At 40.1% G+C, this 22,705-nt stretch overlaps 1 protein-coding gene and 1 long non-coding RNA gene across 2 annotated transcripts; one reads left to right on the forward strand and one right to left on the reverse strand.

The window, feature by feature from the left end:
• Window positions 1-2,125: 2,125 nt before the first annotated feature.
• Window positions 2,126-21,520, forward strand: col1a1a (collagen, type I, alpha 1a). The gene is made up of 49 exons (XM_029159346.3): window positions 2,126-2,375; window positions 4,196-4,387; window positions 4,656-4,678; window positions 4,907-4,942; window positions 6,003-6,095; window positions 7,799-7,867; window positions 7,954-7,998; window positions 8,547-8,600; window positions 8,687-8,740; window positions 8,814-8,867; window positions 8,950-9,003; window positions 9,118-9,171; window positions 9,577-9,621; window positions 9,730-9,783; window positions 9,881-9,925; window positions 10,272-10,325; window positions 11,166-11,264; window positions 11,367-11,411; window positions 11,526-11,624; window positions 11,859-11,912; window positions 12,003-12,110; window positions 12,818-12,871; window positions 12,998-13,096; window positions 13,195-13,248; window positions 13,329-13,427; window positions 13,686-13,739; window positions 13,836-13,889; window positions 14,028-14,135; window positions 14,227-14,271; window positions 14,731-14,829; window positions 14,930-15,037; window positions 15,159-15,320; window positions 15,422-15,475; window positions 15,798-15,905; window positions 16,034-16,087; window positions 16,315-16,368; window positions 16,455-16,616; window positions 16,757-16,864; window positions 17,149-17,256; window positions 17,374-17,427; window positions 17,643-17,750; window positions 17,896-17,949; window positions 18,052-18,159; window positions 18,310-18,363; window positions 18,496-18,603; window positions 18,739-19,018; window positions 19,130-19,320; window positions 19,467-19,709; window positions 19,924-21,520. The coding sequence occupies exons 1-49, from the start codon at window positions 2,294-2,296 to the stop codon at window positions 20,068-20,070; spliced, it is 4,344 nt and encodes a 1,447-aa protein (XP_029015179.1). The 5' UTR covers window positions 2,126-2,293; the 3' UTR covers window positions 20,071-21,520.
• Window positions 2,345-4,272, reverse strand: LOC114860651 (uncharacterized). The gene is made up of 3 exons (XR_003786650.3): window positions 4,164-4,272; window positions 3,368-3,445; window positions 2,345-2,483 (listed from the first exon to the last, which is right to left on the reverse strand). It is a non-coding gene; the product is annotated as an uncharacterized LOC114860651 (long non-coding RNA).
• Window positions 21,521-22,705: the final 1,185 nt, after the last annotated feature.

Raw genomic sequence — 22,705 nt, forward strand, 5'->3', positions numbered from 1 at the left:
TCTGCTTTCTGCCTAATTACAGCTCACCTGCAGCCTGGCCGGCGCTACACCCAGCCACTTGGGGGGGTTGGGGAAACCAGAGATTTGCACATATAAACCTTTATTTGCACTGGGGGGAAATGCAGGTGCTAAAAAGGGCTTTTATTATTTACAGCCAATAACAATCATGATGTCTGCAAACCCCACAATTGTGCAGGTATTTCAAAACAGGCAGTTTGAGCCAACTGCAGGGGCTCACTGTAAAAAATGCTAACATCTGTTTCTTTCATAAGAGACAGTGAAGCCATTTTTATGATCAGTTGCTTCACTCAGTCAAACATGCACACATTCACCTTTATTACTTTTTGTCCTGTATTTCTTTTTCCCACTGTATGTGATAATTTTGACAATGATTTTCAAAACTATGCTTAAAGAATAACTACATTTATATCTCTACAAACTAATGTAAAATGGGCAGCATGCAGTGACAAGCCAGATCCCTACAACTTTATAATGGGTTTTCACTTATTGTTTAATAAATAATGACATCACTCAGGCAGTAATAATAATAATAATAATAATAATAATAATAATAATAATAAATAAGTTTATTGCTTAGTTCATGCAAGTGAATAGACAGCATAAAAAATTATTATTCCACTTTTCACATAATGATAAGAGCGCTCCAAAGAAAGGATTTTGCAGTTCCTTTAAGTTTATAGACCTTGTGCTTTTCTAATAATTAGTGGAATGTGTCTTGGTTCCAAAACTACAAAATCACCATGGACTAAGACACACCATGGTATAGCAGATGTGCTGTGATGCCAGTGTGCTTCCTGAGACCTGAATCTGTAGAAGTCAGCACTACAGGGAAGAGTGTCACTCTTACTTACACCTTCTCACTAAATCTAGGAATGATTTAAGTTTTGTGCCGAAGACCAGCCAGATGCAGTTTAGGGAAATTCTGGTACAAATTTAGTACTGCAACTTCATAAAGTTGTAGAACTGTTTGGGGGACACTTTTTGATCACAAGAATGATCACAGAGACGCTTGACTTTCAGTTCACAATGTGGATCCTACATTTTCCAGAATGCATTTTAAATTCCTTCCTGGGATATGTATACTTTCTATCTCCTTTTTTAACCAACTTTGTACAGATAGATATCAATGTAGCTTTAAATCTTCCATTTTCTTGTAAAAACTTGCTCCCTTAATGAGGTTTTATTTATTTAAGTCAAATCCAGACCACACAACTTGTTTGCATGCTAAGCTAGCATGAGACATACCGTAGAGGTTTGAACATTTTCTCAAAACAATCTGCAACACACAATATTTTTCATTAATAATTAAGTTGAAGCATTATGCATAAATACATTGAAAGTCAACACAAAGGCAGTGGGAAGGCTTCAAGAGCATACTAAACCCTTATCTCGCAGAAATGTCCAGCACAAAATGAAGACAGCTAAAATGATAAAAATACTTGAGCGAAGCTCAAACAACCATTTATAGATTATATAGTATCTAAGATTTTACATACTCTCCTGAAGATTGTTTTAAAATAAGACTACCATCTTAAAAACTTCAGAGTTCCAGAGTTCTTCTATTTTATGAGTAACTTACCCTTTTTGCATTAAAAACAGATTATTAGTATTTTCCCAGATGTACATGGTATCAAGAACCTAAAGCAAAACCACACTTAATATATTGTAAAACTAGAAACAAAAAATTCACAAATATAGTCACACTACAAGAGATAAACGCAAAGATCAAAGTGAGTCAGGAAGTAGATCAGACCTAGAAATAAAATCTGCATTGAACCATGAGCTGCTGGACAAGAAGATCCTCCTATGACTCTCAGATGCTCCTAAGGATCAGGTTTCCTTTTGCTCCAGCCCTCCTTTGGTTTCTCTGGTCTCCAAACTGTAACACATGGAATTATGGAAGGAGGTAATTGCTGTTTTTTTCTTCTTCTTCTAGTCTTTCTGGTTTTCCTTAGTTAATTTTTTTTTGTTGAAGGAGTGGTCCATTCTTCTCTTCCCTAAACGTGAGTAGAAGCAGAGGACAACGAGGGTGCCTCCCCACTCAGTCCAGGCCCCAGCACCTCCCAGTTCTTCAGGCTCTCATATAAAAACCCTTGTGGAAAGTGATTGTAGGCAGTAGGGAGTTTTCTGCTGGGGTCAGGAGGACTGTGAACAGACAAGTGGACCCTGCCCCAAACATTCGTATATGAGTGGAGTGTAGCAGAAAGAGAAAACACCTCCAACTTTTTCCTCTCTTGCCTCAAAGAGTCTACATGTCTAGTGGCAACTAGACATGTTCAGCTTTGTGGATTTGCGGCTGGCACTGCTGCTCAGCGCAGCAGTGTTCCTGGTCAGAGCGCAGGGCGAGGACGATCGTAAGTTTCATCACTTTACTGGAGCTTCTTAACCCTCTATTTTGTCCTGTTTTTCTAACTGGTTTTTGAAATTAGATTCTCTCTTCTCGGGTGGATGGCTGCTGAAACCTAGACAGAGGAGGGAAAAAAAGGAAATGTTTGACAGCTAAATATCATGCATTAAGCATCTCAAGAAAGCATGTCTTTCTCTTTGTGATTGTCTGTCTCTATAACCTTCACTAGCTTTCATCCACTGTTTTTTCTTACTAATTTGGTTCAAATTTGCCTCTTCAACAGCCATCTAAAGTCAATCTAGAGTCAAATGCAAGGGAAACTTCTGTTTTATATGTATGGTTGGAGTTGACACATTGGCCTCAAGCATCAGCAGAAAAGATTCCTCAGCTTCTAGCAAATGTAATTCTGCTAGAAGCAGATGTGAGTAAACATGTAAAGCTTCTTACAGGCCTGACCAATGTGGCAGAATAATTTGCTGCCTCAGGCCAAATGTTGAGTTGGCCAGGTGAGAGAGAGAGAGAGAGAGAGAGAGAGAGAGAGAGAGAGAGAGACAGAGAGAGACAGAGAGAGACAGAGAGAGACAGAGAGAGAGAGAGAGAGAGAGAGAGGCGAACAGGCTTGGTCATGCCTGGAATTGTCTGACCTCTACAACTTGTGCATGAGCTGTATGCTTTGGAACAAACACTAACAACATATATTTATACAGAAAAACACTGATGAAACAGAAAAGGCTTCTGTGCTGTTCAGAAGAGCAATGGCCTTGCTTGGTCTTTAGACACATTTATATATCACTTAGAAGCTTACAGTCTGAACTCTGGAAAGAACAAATCAAGAAGCTGTAATTCAGTTTTTCCAGATGTTCCTCTTGTTTGGAAAGTATGGGTACTTTCTTACCTGTCTATCTGACAGTCTGACCGTCTGTCTATCTGTAGATGTGGTTTGACCTCTGAACGGGCTCACAGCGCCACACAGAGGTGTCTCTATCGACCTGCACTTACATCTGGCCGCCACGTCTTCCACACCGCCTTCTTTTTCCCTCCTCCTTTTTCATCTGCTTTTTTCCATTCTTTTTTTCCCTGTAATTACAAACACATGCAGAGTGTTTCCACCAACAGCTGCCAAGCTGACAGTCTAAAGCACTGCTGCTTTTCTCTGTGAGCTCAGCACTTTGGCACGCTGGGAGATGTATAAGCCCTAAAAGGAGCCCTCAGTTTAGAGTGAATTTTGCTGATACACCCACCACACCAGGCACAGCAGGAGCAGGTATAGAGCTTGGAAAAAGTGACCTTGTGCTACAGCAAAGGCTCTTTATTTTTGTGAAGATCAGTCAGTTGAGGACCCATTTTGCTTATGCGCGAACAAAGTACCATGTCACCTAAGCTTAACATGTCAGTGCCCTTTTTGTCACCTCTCTATCCTCTTTCTGAATCAAGTCTGAGGCCGCAGTTCACTTTTCAGAATTTCACAACATTTAGTTATCAAGCTTGTTTTTGGTAATAGCTTTATGTTAAAAACATTCAAATTCGTCATTGTGCTTTCTCATTTTAAAATTTTCTTTTTATACTTCCTGAAATATCTTAAACACACAATCTGTCACATTACAATATTCATCCTAAGTATGGTTGATTAATTTGATCAATACACGATGTGTGTGTGTGTGTGTGTGCATGTGCGCGCGCGTGTGTGTGTATATATATTTGAGCAGAATTAAAAAAAATTTAAACTAAAAGTAATTTTTTGAAATGAAATTCGTCGTCCTGCACCTGACTGTATGTGTGCATGACAGGAACTCACGAGTCTCTTGTTCTCTCTGTCACCCCCCTCAGGTACAGGCGGGAGCTGCACCATGGACGGCCAGGTGTTTGCAGACCGGGATGTGTGGAAGCCAGAGCCATGTCAGATCTGTGTATGTGACAGTGGCACAGTGATGTGTGATGAAGTCATCTGCGAAGACACAGCAGATTGCCCAAACCCAATCATCCCCCACGACGAGTGCTGCCCCATCTGCCCAGACGAAGGTAGACGTCTTTATATGCCTCCCTTTAGCTGTCTTTATAATGATGTCTACTTTAAAACATCCAGAGACTTCTATTGTTGCTCAAGTTTCACCTGTCTCACATGACTAGCTAGGAAAAAGAAGAAAACACACTCACACTCTTTTAGAAATAATTTCCAATTACGTCTGAGAAATTTGAAGCTTGTCATTTTCAATTCTATTATTGTAAGACATTGTTTGTTCTTTCTTATGATTTAACCTTAAATCTGTTTTGATACATTCATCTGCAGGTTCTCCGGTGGGACCGGTGGAGGTAAATATATGTTTTTAAAACTGATTATTATTGAATAAACCCCCATTTTTTATTACTATATTGTAATTAAACAACACTTTGGAACTATGATTTGTTCAATTAACTGTTAAGCAATAATTTATTGTCATTTATAACATATTTGTTGTAAAAAAAAAAAAACTCGTACAAACATCAGACAGTTATCTATGGATAACGTGTTAATTTAATGAGACCTTCTTTCACAAACAGGGACCCAAGGGAGAGCGTGGGCCCAAAGGAGACAGGGTATGCTCACTGCTTTTTCTTCTTAGTACTTAGTGACCAAGTACTTAAGGACTTATAGTACTTGTTTGTGGTTATTTTGGTTTCTGATCCAACAAAAGGCCACATAATGCTTGTGAGGTCTAGCACTCTGTGTTCATATTAGTGCTAACGCAGCTACAGTATAATCACAGGAATTGACAGTGTAATTTAAATGCCATTTAATTTAGATACATGCAATGACATAATTTAAGTGAAGTGTAAATTTGTCTCTTGTCGCTTGTGTAAAATGTAATGTAGTATAAAATGCTAACTGCATATTGGCAATGTGTTACTTTGAACTTGCATTCAATTTTGCAGTGCACATGCAGCCATCATGGCCAATATCTAACTTTTTCAGCCAATCATAAAAAAGGGCGTTGATTAATGGAAAGCAAGCCATTTGCTTTAGTTTCGTTTCTCTTTTTACTCAGACTAAAAAAAGTTGAAGTCAAAGTTAAACCTACAAACATGCAGGTCATCTAAAATTAGAACACTTTTGTATTTGTATTTGTGAAATAACAACGTTTAGGAATATAAAAATATAACATTTTTATATAATAATTACATCCTTATAATATAAGGATGTAATTTCCATATGGAAATCATTTATTAATTAAAGGTGACTGTAAGTACAAAAAGGTCTTTATTGTGTTAAGTTGCTTAAGTAATTATATTTATTTAGGTCTGGTAACTTTTATTAATTGTCATTAAGGTATATTTATTATATAATTCTTCATACAAAATTAATTGCCATCCTCTGTATCATTTTGCAACTGTCATTCAGGTGCTTACCCAGTTACCAGGTATCCTTGATGTCACCTGTCACGTGTCAATTTTTTGTTGGTCACATGATCACTCCCAGAGGGACGTAAAATCTCTCTTTGCTTTGTTACTGCTTTCATCACTGTAGGATCAAAAAGAGATCATGTAACAATTACTTAATGAGGTTGTTTAGGTCTTCAGGTTAGCATCACAGCTCTGCATTCAAGTCACCCTTAAAACAAGTGTGACTGATCCCCTTTTTTTCATTTTCTTTCTGCAGGGTCCTCCTGGCCCCCCTGGTAGAGATGGTATGCCTGGCCAGCCCGGACTGCCTGGACCTCCCGGCCCCCCTGGACCTCCTGGCCTTGGTGGAGTAAGTTGTAAAAATTGATGAAAAAGAAGTGTCAGTCATGTCTGAAATGCTATGTTGCACATGATGCCAACCAACTAATGAAACTAAATGTATTTTCTGTGATCTGACATATGAAAACACGGCCAGTGTTTTTCGCTTCCCAGCAGTGATACTGTAGCTCCATCTACTGATAATTCCAAGACTTTTCTGTAGATACTTTTGTTTTCAAAAATTTTTAGACAAGGTTTTTGATGAATGACTGAAAAAATTATTAGTGTGGAGTGTAAGAACAGGAGTATCTGAGATCTGTAACTCTACACTCAACAAAAGTACAAGACAGTTCTACAGTTCAAAAAAAGTACATTTGATGATGAATCCTATAAAATGGTATTTTGTTTTTTCAGTCTGGGTTCAAGAGGTCAAGGGTGTCATGTTTATCAGTATAATGTGCCAGTATAACGGGCTCTAGATTTTTATCAGAGACCCAAAGAAATTAATCAATTTATGAAGAAACCCTGTGGTTGGTGAAGAGACTGTTATAGTTAAACATTTCAAACCCACAGGCTTGTAATTAAAGGCTTGCTGTATGTGGAACTTGTTGAGTTTAGTTGTGTAAGGTCTTAAACCTTACCTTGTAAAGTGCCTTGACATAACCTTGTTGAGATTTGGCACTATATAAGTACAATTAAATTGAATTAAATTGAATTAACAAGGCTTTATCCTCTCTTGAAAAATTGATATTAAACGTGCTCTGATTTCATTATCATTTAGTGATTTGATCTCAATGACAAGCTTAGAATACTAAAAGTTTAAATTAGTTTTTTTTAATAAAATGTATTCCTGACATTAATGCAAATTCATTGCACATAGTTTAAATTATTAAATATTATTGCTTTAATGTATACCTTATTTAAGTCAAGAGTGACCTGTGTTCTAAGAGGGCAAAAGGTCAGGTGACAGTCATTCTGGCTGTTTTTTTCCAAAATATGACATTGTAATGGACTGTTGTGGTTAACTTAGCTCAATATATAAATCATCCAAATTGACTATATTCTAGTGCAGGGGTGGCCTGGTCCTCGAGCCACTGTCCTGCTTGTTTTCCAACTTTCTCTAATGATTATCTTGATCAGGTGTGTCAGTTAGCCAGAAAACCAGCAGGACAGTGGCTCTCGAGGACCAGGGTTGGCTACCCCTGTTCTATTGTTACATCTTTGGAATTCCATTCAGATATATTATAATAAATTAAATAATTTATAAGTAAAGTAAAAATACATGATTCCTCTCTATGCAAAAATGCCTCTGCGGTTCGGACTTAAAAGGTTTATTTAATGTTGACTCTACGTACAACCTTTCCTTTATTCCACTCTGTTTTGAATAGCCAGTAAATGCAGGTCTTCCTGAAGTACAATAGCAACCTGACAGTGAATCCTTCTGTGTACCATGGAGTAATATACACTGACACCACTGTTCAAAGTTCATTGATGGTCTATAAATGTACCTATTGTCTTGTATATCTTTTGTATGGTTACTTTTTACTGTCAAAAACACTTTCTGTGAGACATTCTTTATTGACTTCTGTAAACTAGCTCAGACAAAGTGGAAATTTAATAAAAATAGTGAATCATTTTGTGTTATGTAATGACTTTCTTTTATTATACTAAAAAATAAGATCACCTTTTATTCTAATAGAAAATGTCTGTGGCTATTGCTTCTGCTTTTTTCAGAACTTCTCCCCTCAGATGTCTGGTGGCTTTGATGAGAAATCCCCTGCTATGCCTGTGCCTGGACCCATGGTAGATAAACACACACATTATACTGTATTATTTTTCAGTGAACTGTGATAATGTAGCATCTGATCTTGTGAGTGTTTGACTGACAGGGCCCAATGGGACCCCGTGGACCCCCTGGACCTCCTGGTGCTAGTGTAAGTTACATATCTTTTTTCCTCATACAAAAAGGTTTACAATCTAAAATTATAGGGCCAGAGCAGAAGAGGATAGTGACTTCATACATCATGGCATTTTCATAAAATTGCCTTCTCATCAGGATACAGCTGACATAAAAGTATACAGCACTTGCTTGTATTTCTATGTTTAATACTTACCTATGAAATAATTGTATACCTGTATATTTGGTCAGAAGAAAAACAAAAAAGAAGCAAATTGTAGATAAAACACAAACATAATGGACAAGGAGGAATGAGTAATGAGTAATCAGCAGTGATTAAACACTGAATGTAACAAAAATAAAAGTAGTTTCTGAAATTCACCACAGTAGCTACTGAAATCTACGTTGTTCCCTAAAATAATAGTTGACAGTAGCTATGAAGTGAAGATGCCCCACAGCAGTTTCTAATACTAGTGTATTTAAGCAAATGTTATCATAATAGCAAAACACCATAGTCTAGCAATAGTGTAGTAGCAGTAGAAATAATGCAAAGATGTTGAAGGCCTTTTTTGTCTGCTTGTATAGGGACCTCAGGGATTCACTGGCCCCCCTGGTGAGTCTGGAGAGGCTGGAGCTGCTGTAAGTATTAAGAATAGTACTGGGAAACAAATACTTATATTGGACCTAGTTGCCACTATTTTCACATTGTATGTCTTTTATTATAGGGTCCCATGGGTCCTCGTGGCCCCGCTGGCCCCCCTGGAAAGAACGGAGAGGATGTATGTCTGCGGGGTTTGTTAATATTGATTTCCTAGTTTAGGTGAATTAATAACCAACCTCTCTTTTATTTAGGGTGAGTCTGGCAAACCTGGTCGCGCTGGTGAGCGCGGACCTTCTGGCCCACAAGTAAGATGCCATGCAATTGTAAACATCAAAGATAATAAGGAAACCACAGTTATAAAATTAAGCTGTCATTATTTTCATTTAGGGAGCTCGTGGTTTCCCAGGAACCCCTGGTTTGCCTGGAATCAAGGGACATAGAGTGAGTCATAACCTAAGCTTCCAAGTTTAAAATCAACAGTTGAGCAATGATATTAATGATATTGATGTCTACTACTGTCTAATTTACTAATGTATTGTGTCTCGTTTACTTAAGGGATTCAGTGGTCTGGATGGTGCTAAGGGAGAAACTGGCCCTGCTGGACCCAAGGTAACCACTTCTCCTTTATTTTTATGCTTTTTATATACTACCCTGCTGTACTGTTGGCTTTAACAAGAACCAGTAGTACTAGTACTATTACTATTACTAGTAACACAAAGCAGGTGAAATGATTCAAATTCTGCACTAATGATAGAGGAGTCACAGTGGGGATTAATATGAATGTTTAGAAATCAAAGTATGTAAGATTTGTTACCAGTTTGGATCCTGCAACTGATTCAAATATGCTTCTGCGTTTCCCACAATGCTGACAGTGTGGTTTGTAAAACAGGGCTATTGTTTTTGTATATAATCTAAAGCTGATTACACATTAGTGTAATGTAATAATTATTACTATAAAAATATTGAGCTTTTTTCTTTTTCTTTGCCTCATGTGTCATGTTTTTTAATGTTTAGGGAGAGTCTGGTGCCCCTGGTGAGAATGGAACTCCTGGTGCTATGGTAAGTAAATAAGCGTCCATTCTTCAGTCTGTATTTTCCCTTCAATACAAATGACTATCTTATAATTTTTATAGTTGACTGTTAACTGATGACATTTCTCTATCTCAGGGACCTCGTGGTTTGCCCGGTGAGAGAGGTCGCACTGGTGCTAATGGAGCTGCTGTGAGTCCACACAGTCTTATTAGTACTGTACTCTGTGATTCAGTTAGTCAAGGAACTAAACTAAACTAAATCAATTATGTTTGACTTTATGGTGCAGGGAGCTCGTGGTAATGATGGTGCTGCTGGTGCCGCTGGACCTCCAGTAAGTCTTTCTTTCCCTAATGATTGCTTTGTTCCCAGGATGGTGCCAGGATGTTAAGCGTATTTAGTAGTAGTAGTAGTAGTAGTAGTAGCAGTAGAGGTACAATCAGTAGTAGAGAATCTCTATTTCTAGGACCCTTAAAATGTTACATTTCTTAATATTCTATTCTATCTACACGTTTGATTACCACTATAGAAGGTGGCACACACTGCAAAATAGCCTGATAAATCAGATCAACTCAACATTTACATCTACTGTATTCATCTTGTATGCATAATAAAGTGAATGATCTATATATTTAGCTTATTATTGCAAATCTTTTAAATTTCCGATTCCTTCTTCTTAGGGTCCAACTGGCCCCGCTGGCCCTGCTGGATTCCCTGGTGGCCCTGGAGCCAAGGTAAAACTAGGACGAGCATGGTCCACACCATAAATTTCCAAAATAGCTAATTTAAATGTCACATTTTTTCTTGTTCACTGTACTCTCTACATTTTCTAGTGCGATACAGTGGGGGTTATGAGAATGATACTGGCCTGATTGGGATGCAATATACTTGCATCCCAATCAGCTGACCAGCTGACCATTTCATTTGACCCTCAAACCAACAAGGGTCATGTCAAGGTCATCAACTGTACAATGTTCCAATACTGAATTTGGGGTTGTAGGTATTTAATGTATTGAAACAACTTGGGGCGGCACGGTGGTGCGGTGGGTAGCACTGTCGCCTCACAGCAAGAAGGTGTCTGGGTTCGATTCCCGGAGGCGGCCCTGGTGCCTTTCTGTGTGGAGTTTGCACGTTCTCCCCGTGTCTGCGTGGGTTCTCTCCGGGTTCTCCGGCTTCCTCCCACAGTCCAAAGACGTGCATTAGGTTGATTGGCTTCTCTCCATTGCCCGTAGGTGTGAGTGTGTGAGTGAATGGTTATGTGTTGCCCTGTGATGGACTGGCGACCCATCCAGGGTGTACCCTGCCTCTCGCCCGTAGCCAGCTGGGATAGGCTCCAGCACCACCCGTGACCCCGCACTAGGGAGTAAGCGGTTAAGAAGATGGATGGATGGATGGATGAAACAACTTGCAGCCCAGTCTAACATTTTAATGTTTCATCGTGTGCATCTGTATACACTGAACCTTTACCAGTTTCCCATTATTAAAAATAACTTCTATCATTCCCTGCAAGTCTTCCAGCGCAAATGAAGAGTGTTGCTTCACTATGTTCTGTACGTCTTTTACTGTTTACCTAGGGTGACGCCGGACCTCAGGGTGCTCGTGGACCCGAGGGCCCTGCTGGAGCCCGTGGTGAGGCTGGAAACCCTGGACCTGCTGGCCCAGCTGGACCTGCTGTAAGTTTTTGCCTATGACTGTTGTCAGATGTCTGGCACTTTTTGCTGTTCATTTATATTGATAAGGCCAAAAATCATGACTACCTTCTTTTCACCTCTTAGGGAAACCCAGGAGCTGATGGTGCACCTGGAGCCAAGGGAGCCCCTGTAGGTATCTCCTCAGAGCTGGTGTTTCATAGCTACCTTGAATTGAGATACTATTGCTGCCAGAACTGTACAGCAGCATGCAACTCAGTTGTTGTTGTGTGCTCCCACCTGTAGGGTGCTGCAGGAGTTGCTGGTGCTCCTGGTTTCCCTGGACCTCGTGGACCCCCAGGACCTCAGGGTGCTGCTGGTGCCGCTGGACCCAAGGGTAACACTGTAAGTAAAGTTATCTCTGAACAAGCCAAAGGCAAAATATTATTGTCATACATGTCTTTAATTGAAACTATCCTTTAATATATTACAAGTAAAATCTGCATACAGCAAAACCATAATATGATATATGTCATGGCTTTTTGTTCAATTTAATTTGTGTTGACAGCTGTTTAATATATATTATACTGTATCTATCTTTCATATTTACAATATTTGTATTTGGTTTGATGCCCCCAGGGTGAAATTGGTGCCCCAGGAGCCAAGGGAGAGGCTGGTCCAAAGGGTGAGGCTGTAAGTACACATGCATACTCAGTGTAATGAGTAGGTCTAGCTATCTATACACATTCTATGTCTTATTTTATCTGTGTGTTTGTTCTGCAGGGTGTTCCAGGAGTTCAGGGACCCCCGGGACCTCATGGTGAGGAGGGCAAGAGAGGGGCCAGAGGAGAGCCTGGTGCTGCAGGAGCTCGTGGAGCACCTGGAGAGCGTGTATGTATCTCACACTAAATTAGACTTTTTAAAGTTGGTGACATATTATAAGGTTACATTTAGGTAGTAGGTTCTGGCATTGGAGACAGAATCACACCTCAGTAGAAACTGTACATCATATATGTTTATCTATCTATCTATCTATCTATCTATCTATCTATCTATCTATCTATCTATCTATCTATCTATCTATCTATCTATCTATCTATCTATCTATCTATCTATCTATCTATCTATCTATCTATCATGGATAGTAGTAGAAGTAGTAGTAATGATAATAATAATAATAATAATAATAATAATAATAATAATAATAATAATAATAATAATAATAATAATAATAATAAACTCACCAGTGCCCTCTGCAGGTATAACTAATTATGAATTAGGTAGGTATTTGGACACAAGGTAACTAATGATAGACTTAGTGCATAATTGGATTGGAATATAGGGGTTCAGATAGAAAAAACACAGCTCTACAGGTTCAGTTCAAAAATAACATAATACCAACAGTGTGGTCACTCAAATACTCTAAGGAATGTTACTTGCTTTTTGAAATATCCTGCTATTCTGTAATCATATCAGCACTATAGAGCATCATAGTAATGCAACAAACTAATTCATGGTTTAAGAACTTCATGTTCCGACATACAAGCTGCAATGTCTGTTTTCAGAGCTAAATATATTGTGTTTCGTTTGCCCTATAGGGTGCCCCTGGTGGTCGTGGTTTCCCTGGTTCTGATGGCCCTGCTGGGCTTAAAGTGAGTAAAGCTTGTTTCTTTGAACCTACAAACATGAAGATACTTGAGATTGTTCAATTTAGTTAATCCTTGCTTGTCTAACACCCTTTTTTTAATTGTGCTGTTCACTCTTCCTGTATCTCATAGGGCGCCCCTGGTGAGCGTGGTGCCCCAGGTCTTGTTGGAGCAAAAGGTGCCACTGGTGAACCTGGCCGCACTGGTGAACCTGGTTTGCCTGGAGCTAAGGTGAAAATTTGTACTAACTGTACTAATACTGTACTAGCTCATAATTATGAGGAACTATTCATTGCACAAACCTTTCTCTGACTGATTTCTAACATTAGGGAATGACTGGCAGCCCTGGCAGTCCTGGACCTGATGGCAAGACAGGAGCTGCTGTAGGTCCAAATGTAGTATTTGAATTTTCTGAATCAAAACGCTGGTGTTTTCTGTTTATAGTTTTATTTGTCCTCATTAGGGAGCTCCTGGTCAAGATGGTCGTCCTGGACCTCCTGGCCCTGTTGGAGCTAGAGGCCAGCCTGGTGTAATGGGATTCCCTGGACCAAAAGGAGCTGCTGTAAGTAAAATGTTTTCATACAGTTTCTTTGTTTTTAATGTGCTAGTAACTTACTAGCACATGTGTTTATTGAGAACTGTTGTTAGCCAAACTATAAAAGACTGGTGCACGTATTTTAATAATACCGTGGCTACAATTTGAGACTTGCTGTACAGTTTAATGTAAAGTGCTTTAAAATAACCTTAGTTGTGAATTGGTGCTATAAAAATAAAACTGAATTGAACTGAATCTATACTGTTTCTCTACATCTGTTTTCAGGGTGAGGGTGGAAAGCCTGGTGAAAGAGGAGTAATGGGACCCACTGGTCCTACTGTAAGTGTTTTGCTTTACAGTGTGTTTTTTTCTACAGTGTTATAAAAGTTATAGATGCTGAAACCTGTTTCTCCAAACCTTACCACCCTTACCTAGGGTGCCCCTGGTAAAGATGGTGATGTTGGTGCTCCTGGTGCCTCTGGACCTGCTGTAAGTAAAACTCACAATTACTACTTAACCTGTAGTTTGCCACCTACTCTTCGCAATACAAAACTCAAATTATGTCAAGCAATACAATGCATTATTTCTATTTGTTTTTGTTTGCTCATTCTAAGTGATTTTTCTCAGGGTCCTGCTGGTGAGAGAGGAGAGCAGGGACCTGCTGGATCTCCTGGATTCCAAGGTCTTCCAGGACCCCAGGGTGCTGTTGGTGAGTCTGGAAAGCCCGGAGAGCAGGTACTAAATCAAATATGACTATACGCTCTCTAAGCAGATTGAGGTTTTCTAATGAATAAATCATTGTTTATTGTATTCTCTGTTTAACTAGGGTCTTCCCGGTGAAGCTGGAGCCCCTGGACCTGCTGGAGCTAGAGTAAGTAGTGAAGTTTTATGAAAGTATAGGATTATTACCAATAACATCTAACAAATACAACACAACAGATAAAAATCATGTAGTGTAGGATAAAATCTTTCAAAACCTCCACCCAGGAGTGGAAGTTGATCAAGAGGTAGGGCAGGCCTTTGGCAAGACACTGAACCCCAAGTTGCCTGTGGCGTGTCATCTTAAACTGCATAGCAGCTCTGCCATCAGTGTGAGAATATGTGTGTATGCTTGTGTGTGTAAATTGTGAATACAAAGTGATGCTTTCAGTATGAATAAGGTAGAAAAGTGCAGACCATAGTACCAAAGTACCAAAGTAGCTATTTCCTCTGTTGAGGGATCGGATACATAAATTAATAACAAATTAATACAATAATATAATAAATCGGGATGATTGTTTTAACAATTTATTCACAAAACTAACTTAGCTCTAACATTGGATTTTTTTAGGGTGATAGAGGATTCCCTGGTGAGCGTGGTGCACCTGGTGCTGCTGGACCCGTTGGTCCTCGTGGATCCCCTGGTTCTGCTGGAAATGATGGTGCTAAGGTAGATTTTAAAAACTGATAAGCTATATACAGAATTTTACTTCTTCCAAATCCATATTTTTTCATGCCCTTTTCTCATGATTATTTCTTCTTTTTGTTAGGGAGATGCTGGTGCCCCTGGTGCGCCTGGGGCTCAGGGTCCTCCTGGACTACAGGGAATGCCTGGTGAGCGTGGTGCTGCTGGTCTTCCAGGATTGAGAGGAGACAGAGTGAGTCACCATTATGATCAGCAGTCTCCAATGTCCTTTAAATATCTTTTCAGTATTACCACATCATTAGTAATTACAGACGTCCTCTTATAAACACACTCCTCTCCTTGCAATAATTTAGGGTGATCAAGGTGCTAAGGGGGCTGATGGGGCTCCTGGCAAGGATGGTGCTCGTGGTTTGACTGGACCAATTGGACTTCCAGGACCTGCTGGAGCCCCTGGAGACAAGGGCGAGCCTGGTGCCGCTGGACCTCTTGGACCCGCTGGAGCTCGTGGAGCCCCTGTTAGTACTGTTTGTCTGTTTATACTTCTGCTTAAGATTCATAAGTTGCTTTAACCTTGAATTTTTGCAATCCTTGTTCAACACTAATTCCTCTTCTTTAGGGTGAGCGTGGAGAAGCCGGACCACCTGGACCTGCTGGCTTTGCTGGACCCCCTGTAAATAATATCTCTATGAATCCCAAAGCTTAAAAGAAAAAAATAAGCCTCTGTTTGTCCTACAGTGGGGCTTGTCCTACAATCACAAAAGATCTAAACACTCACCACCCCCATCTTTTGCGTGACAGATAGAGACACTGATAATTGTATTAATGAGGACTGGCCCTCTTTTAATTTAAAAAAATATATTTTTATACATTTTTTATGAATAAACATTTCTATGTTTTTCATATCTGTGTCTATCTGGGGTTTGTTAGTCTTCAACAAACTTGCTGACAAATATTTTCTCTCTCTTTCTCCACACACCACCATTACAATTCAGGGTGCTGATGGACAGCCTGGTGCTAAAGGAGAGGCTGGAGATAATGGTGCTAAAGGAGATGCCGGCCCCCCTGGTCCTGCTGGACCCACTGGTGCCCCTGGACCTCAGGTTTTTACACTCTTAATTTTGCGTCCTAGTGAAGTACAGACCATAGAGTGAATATCATTAATTTCTATGGCTACACAACAATTTACTGATTCTACTATGTTGATTGAACCTATGTTGTGTCTTTTCAGGGTCCTGTAGGGAATACTGGTCCTAAGGGTGCCCGTGGACCTGCTGGTCCTCCTGTAAGTCATTGCTTCTATTCTACTCCTTCAGTCCCTTGTAATTATATCAATCTTATTGACTCTATCTTTAGTCTAAAACATATCACAAGCTTAAATTGCCCCTTGGGGATAAAAAAAAGTTTCTTTGATTTGATTTGAGCATTCGTAATCCGTGCCCCTGACTTTACCATACAGACTGATGTCATTATAAGGCTTTTTTTAGGTAATGTAGATATCTGTCTTTCTAGGGTGCTACTGGATTCCCTGGTGCTGCTGGCAGAGTTGGACCTCCTGGCCCCTCTGTAAGTATTTTATGTTCTAAACTCTGGTTGTTCTTATAGCACAAGGTCCACAATAGATATTACTAATCATATTTTTCTCTACACAGGGTAGTTCTGGTCCTCCTGGACCTGCTGGACCAGCTGGCAAAGAGGGACCCAAAGGAAACCGTGGTGAGACTGGACCTGCTGGACGCCCTGGTGAGATAGGTGCTGCTGGCCCACCAGGACCTGCTGGAGAGAAGGGTAACCCTGGTGCTGAGGGTGCTTCTGTAAGTTGTGTTTTGCGCAAATTATTCATAATACTACTATAATGATACATTTTTATCTTAGTCCATCACAGATCACACACTTTTTTCAGGTGCATGTCATTATCAAACTAGTATTTATTTCCCCCTGTTGTTCTATACAGGGTAGTGCTGGTCTGCCTGGACCTCAGGGTATTAATGGACAGCGTGGTATTGTTGGTCTGCCAGGACAAAGAGGAGAGAGAGGTTTCCCTGGCATGCCTGGCGCTGTTGTGAGTTCCTGTGTTACTTTACATATATTCTTCTTTGCAAAACTATGCTACAATGTCAATAAAGCATTTGTAATTACAATATATACAAAAACCACTGAGAAGAAGAAACAATTGTGGCAATCTAGTTCTGATTGATGATGTAACTGTTGGTTCCAGCAAAACAGACAAACTACTTTTTTCTAAGACACAATAAGCACTTTCCTGTCACTTTAACAGTAGGTCTATACATAGTTAGTGTGAAACTAGAAAAGCAATTCTGAGTAGGATGATTGTGTCACCAACAGGGAGAGGCTGGAAAGCAGGGACCTGGTGGCCCCGTTGGTGAGCGTGGACCTCCTGGACCCATGGGACCACCTGGATTGGCTGGAGCCCCTGGAGAGCCAGGACGTGAGGTGTGAGCAAATAACCATCTTCCCAAAACATGTTGTGTGTCCAACTTTGTCTACTGAGTGTATATAAGTCGACCTAGAATGTCTTTCTTACTCCTGCTGCATGTGTTTTGATTTCAGGGAACCCCTGGTAATGAGGGAGCAGCTGGGCGTGATGGAGCTCCTGGACCCAAGGTAAGTTATATCAGTAAATGACTAGCATTCAATAGGTAGCGCTAAGTTGTTTTGCCTGTCACAGAAAATCGAGCCAAACAATTCTGTTTTCACTAATAAAAATTAAATCCTGTAAATGTCAATTTGATGAAATTTTATAATTTACTAACTAAATTATAATTAGTGTGACATTAGTACTATGATAATATTGGAATTTTTTTTTGTTTGTTTTTCAGGGAGATCGTGGAGAGTCTGGCCCTGGTGGAGCCACTGGTGCCCCTGGACCCCCTGGTGCCCCTGGACCTGTTGGACCTGCTGGAAAGTCTGGTGACCGTGGCGAGACTGTGAGTGACAAATCAACTCCAATTTTTTTGTACAGTTGCCAGGCTAGTCATGCTCTTGCAAGTTAACCACCATTGTAAGATCTACAAGCAACGGTTGGGTTTTACAGCTAACGTCCTGTACATAAATGATTCTTATACGTTGCAGGGACCTGCTGGCCCTGCTGGTGCTGCTGGCCCTGCTGGACCTCGTGGTCCCGCTGTAAGTAAAAATACAGGAACTATGAATAGATCACTCCAATTAATGTAACAAAAGAAGACAAAATGTAAATTGATTGAACTGATCACTTTCTCCACATAACAGGGAGCTCCTGGCCTTCGTGGAGACAAGGGAGAGACTGGAGAGGCTGGAGAGAGAGGCATGAAGGGACACAGAGGATTTACTGGCATGCAGGGACCTCCTGGACCTGCTGTAAGTTACTTTACTATTACACTTAAACTGACATTGTTCTGTTCATTCTGTATACACAATAAATTCTTTACATTGAATACCTTCAAAAAAAATGTAAAATGTAAAACCTAATTATATTATTAATATCCTAAAATTATTATTAACCCATAGGGACCTAGTGGAGAGCAAGGACCTGCTGGTACTTCTGGACCTGCTGGACCTAGAGTGAGTTGAGCAGACTCTAGCTGCTCTGAGCTGATTTAAATATTCGCATTTGGTGTTTTTGTAGTTATATCTATTTTTTCCTTATAACTTTGATGTATATGAATTTTAATATTTCCCCTGCATCAATTGTAGGGCCCTGCTGGAGCTGCTGGAGCTGCTGGTAAGGATGGTATGTCTGGTCTTCCTGGACCTACTGGTCCTCCTGGACCTCGTGGACGCTCTGGAGAAATGGGACCTGCTGTAAGTAGCTCTCTTTCTATATCCTTCTATAGTTAACATTTACTTTGTGAACAAAAAATTTAGAAATGGCAACAGACTTTAACTTGTGTATATTCAACTTATATGACTGATTCTGTATCCCTTTGTCTTTTTTAGGGTCCTCCTGGACCTCCTGGACCTCCTGGAGCACCTGGTGCACCTGGTGGTGGATTTGACATGGGCTTCATCTCCCAGCCTCAAGAGAAGGCCCCTGATCCCTTCCGTATGTACCGTGCTGATGATGCTAATGTTCTTCGTGACCGTGACCTGGAGGTTGACAGCACCCTAAAGAGCCTCAGCCAGCAGATTGAGCAGATCCGCAGCCCAGATGGAACACGCAAGAACCCTGCCAGAACCTGCCGTGACCTAAAGATGTGCCACCCTGACTGGAAGAGCGGTAAGTCCATTGCGCAAGAGTCTGGAGGAGTGTAGCTTTTCATAGGTCATTTTTTCCAGGATATAAACTGCTTACTCTTACATGTTTCTTCCTGCTCTTTTATTTTTTTAGGTGAATACTGGATTGACCCTGATCAGGGCTGTACTCAGGATGCCATCAAGGTCTACTGCAACATGGAGACTGGTGAGACTTGTGTGTCACCAGTTCAGCGTGAGGTTGCCAAGAAGAACTGGTACATCAGCAAGAACATTAAGGAGAAGAAGCATGTCTGGTTCGGAGAGGCAATGAATGATGGCTTCCAGGTAAGTGTGCAAAACCGCTCACCCCTATCTTACACCTCCACACTTTTTCTTCATTGTCCACAACCACAAACCCTTCCTTTGTACTTCCTCTGTTAGAAGTTGCAAACCCTAACGTGATTCACGTTCTTTTTACTTTACAAATACAGTTTGAGTATGGCAGTGAGGGCTCTCAGCCAGAAGATGTCAACATCCAGCTTACCTTCCTGCGTCTCATGTCCACTGAGGCATCTCAGAACCTCACCTATCACTGCAAGAACAGTGTTGCCTACATGGACACCTCTGCTGGCAACCTCAAGAAGGCCCTGCTCCTCCAGGGCTCCAATGAGATTGAGATCAGAGCTGAGGGCAACAGTCGCTTCACCTACAGTGTACTCGAGGATGGATGCACGGTATGAAATCTTTAAATCAGTATTCTCACACCATTTATAGAGCTTAATTAGAATGCCTCTGATGGCTGTGATGCTGAACAAAAATGAGTACATATGCAGTACATTTTATATACATTATGATAACTGTAGCTATTTTTCAGTTAATGTCATTAAATCACTAGAGATTAGGCAAAATTTTTGATTGTAATTGTACTTTCATTTTTTTTACTTCCAGTCACACACCGGTACATGGGGCAAAACAATCATTGACTACAAGACATCAAAAACATCTCGCCTCCCTATCATTGATATTGCTCCTATGGACGTTGGTGCTCCAGACCAAGAGTTTGGCTTTGAAGTTGGACCCGTCTGTTTCTTGTAAAAAGAGAAATCTGGACTTGATATTGTTGTTGTGTGCGTGTGTGTGTTTTATTTTTTCTAACAGTCATCTCTTGCTAAAAAAAAAGCCCCATCAAAACATTCCTCCAATGCCATTTTCGTGAAAATCTGAACCCTCACTCTTTTTCTACAACTTTCCATTTGGCTGTTTTTCTGAAAGTCCACTCTGCCTAGAACCTGCACTTCAACAAGATAGCGGTGATGTGGAGGCATCTGCATTGTCGTGTTTGGGACCACTACTTTTTTGTTTCTGACTGTTTTTACCATCACCAACACCAAGGATCCTTTAAAGAAGACATTTTGTTTCACTGGCATCAAGAAAATAATATATGCTTCTGTAAAGTGTAAAAGATTCACTTCCCCTCTTCATCCTGCCAAACCAGGCCCCTCTGGAGTTTACAGAAAACAACACACAGATGACTTTTGTATTTTTATACATCACTGCGGTGAGAAGAATGAAAGGACAGTACCAACAGACAGAATTTCTTTGTACCACGTTGCAGGTGTTGACGAATAAACGGTGAAACTGACAGCTGTTTGTCTCTGTTGTTCTGCCCACCCCTCCCCTCTACCTTAGCCCCAGACATGGAGGACACCTCACCCATTCCTTTCTGTTTGTTTTGTGATTGGTCAGTACTTGCAGCCGCTTCGTTTGTTTGTTTCTGTTTCTCCCATTTCGAAAAAATCACATTAAAACCACCAGCACAGAAACATGGGTAAACCTCTTTTTTTGAAAGAACTCTATGGCTACCTCAGAGAAGCAATAATTCCAGCTTCAAACAAAAAGAAGATCCCTGTGTTTTTGAAGTAAAACCTCTAGTGGTTGTGACATTGATTGGATTAGTCAAGGTTTATTGACACATTAGCAGACGCAATCACAGATTAAATGTACGGTGCTATTCTTTATTTGAGGAGTCCTGGCTGTACTGTGTTGAGGTAACTCTGCCATGGCTGTACCTTGTTGGTGCGAAAATAAGTTTTTACTCTTGGTGTCCATAATGAGGCATACTTCTTGAATCTCCAGTCTAGGTCGTGGTGGCAAAGAGCTGTCAAAGTCTAGCCCTGTTTCTAAGCTCAAGTTCAAGTGGATCTTTTCATCACACTATGGTGTTTGGTGTTTACCTTGGAATTTCTCTTCCACCATTTCTGTCACTTAAATTCTTCTTCTCTCCTTCACACGGCTGTCTGTTTATTGTTTTCTTGTGTGAAGAGTGAATGTTTTCAAAAATTTAAATCAATTTTTAGTATTTTTTTTCAAATGCGCATCAGACAGAAAGTCATCAGCTAAGAGTTTGTGAAAAAAACAGACAGACACACACATTGGGGAAAACACCACAAAGATCTGTAGCTATTTTGTACATGTATAATAAATTGAGATGTTTTTAATTATTTTGAATGCTGAAATAAAGCATGTTAAGTGGTCTAACATTGAATCCCTGACTGTCTCACTGACTGCCTGCCGAAATTCTGTTCAAGCAGTTTTTACATACTAAATCATTAAAAAACATTCTTGACAGTTTGTGAAAGGACCAACGCTGAGTGCATGACAAAAAAATATGCAATATTCTTGCAGTACTGTTGACCACACACCCTTAGCAACAACTGGGCAAAATGTATATCTGCGTCAGATAAAATAATGATAGCCTACCTGTAGACTGGTGGAGTCCTTGCTTTTGTCCATGCTGGTAACATGTCCCTTCCATTTACTCCAATGTGAAAATTAAGATGTCCATAAACCACCAAGAAAACACAACTGCTGTTGTAGTCCATCAATGAAGATGGCAACTGTGTATGATGAGTTCTTTTCTTCCTTTACTCAACCTAACCCAGAAGACAAACCATCTGCACAGGTCAGACATCAGGACTGAGGTGCTGCTTTGAGCTAAACCTGTTGGCATCCATTTGGCTTCACAAAGACATTGATTGTCCAACTTGAGGGAGGCACCATAGTTTTGCACTCCCAGTGGATAACTGGATTATTTCTGCAAGAATTTAGGTCTTTATTAGAGGCAGTGGAATGCTGACCTCTCTAGTTTCAGACATAGAGAAGGCTGTGTTTGCATAGAGGAAACCCCTCTGCAGGACAGCACACTGAGGGTAAACATAAGAGGGATGTTGATGAGATGAAGCCAGGCAAAAGCAGTGTAAAGAGGAGATATAAGGTAATGCACAGTGCACAACTAGCTTTTTTTAAATAACTAATAACAAACTTAATAATAATTTAAATGTTAAATTATAGTTACAGTTACAGTTAAAAATAAAAACAAATTTCCCAAGAGGTACAGTTGTACTTGCTAATAGGATCATAAGATGTAGATATCATGTACTTGCTTATATACTAATGTTAGCATTTAGTGGCATCCTATTGAATCATAAACCATAATACTACTGTGGCCTGGTGAAACAAAGTCAGCCCAGCATATAACAATAAATTCTGGGTTCTTTTATCCCAATTTATAAAATTTTGATTTGATTACATAAATGATAAACAAACCATCTCAGTACTAGTTACACTCCAGCACTTATGACCGGACAGGTATAGACTGAACCGTCTATGAAAGAAATAAAATAACCTGGCTCTTCCTGACCACAACAAAAAAACACACATACTTAACGTC

This window comes from Betta splendens, chromosome 8 (assembly GCF_900634795.4).
Source record: "Betta splendens chromosome 8, fBetSpl5.4, whole genome shotgun sequence".
NCBI lineage: Eukaryota > Metazoa > Chordata > Actinopteri > Anabantiformes > Osphronemidae > Betta > Betta splendens.

What these genes read in the sequence shown, in the direction of transcription:
- col1a1a (XM_029159346.3), top strand. Translation starts at nt 2,294, where the DNA reads ATGTTCAGCTTTGTGGATTTGCGGCTGGCACTGCTGCTCAGCGCAGCA. An exon ending in ATGGAACTCCTGGTGCTATG is followed by an intron (nt 9,622 to 9,729) that starts GTAAGTAAATAA and finishes TCTCTATCTCAG; the next exon opens with GGACCTCGTGGTTTGCCCGG. An exon ending in CTGGTGACCGTGGCGAGACT is followed by an intron (nt 17,751 to 17,895) that starts GTGAGTGACAAA and finishes TATACGTTGCAG; the next exon opens with GGACCTGCTGGCCCTGCTGG.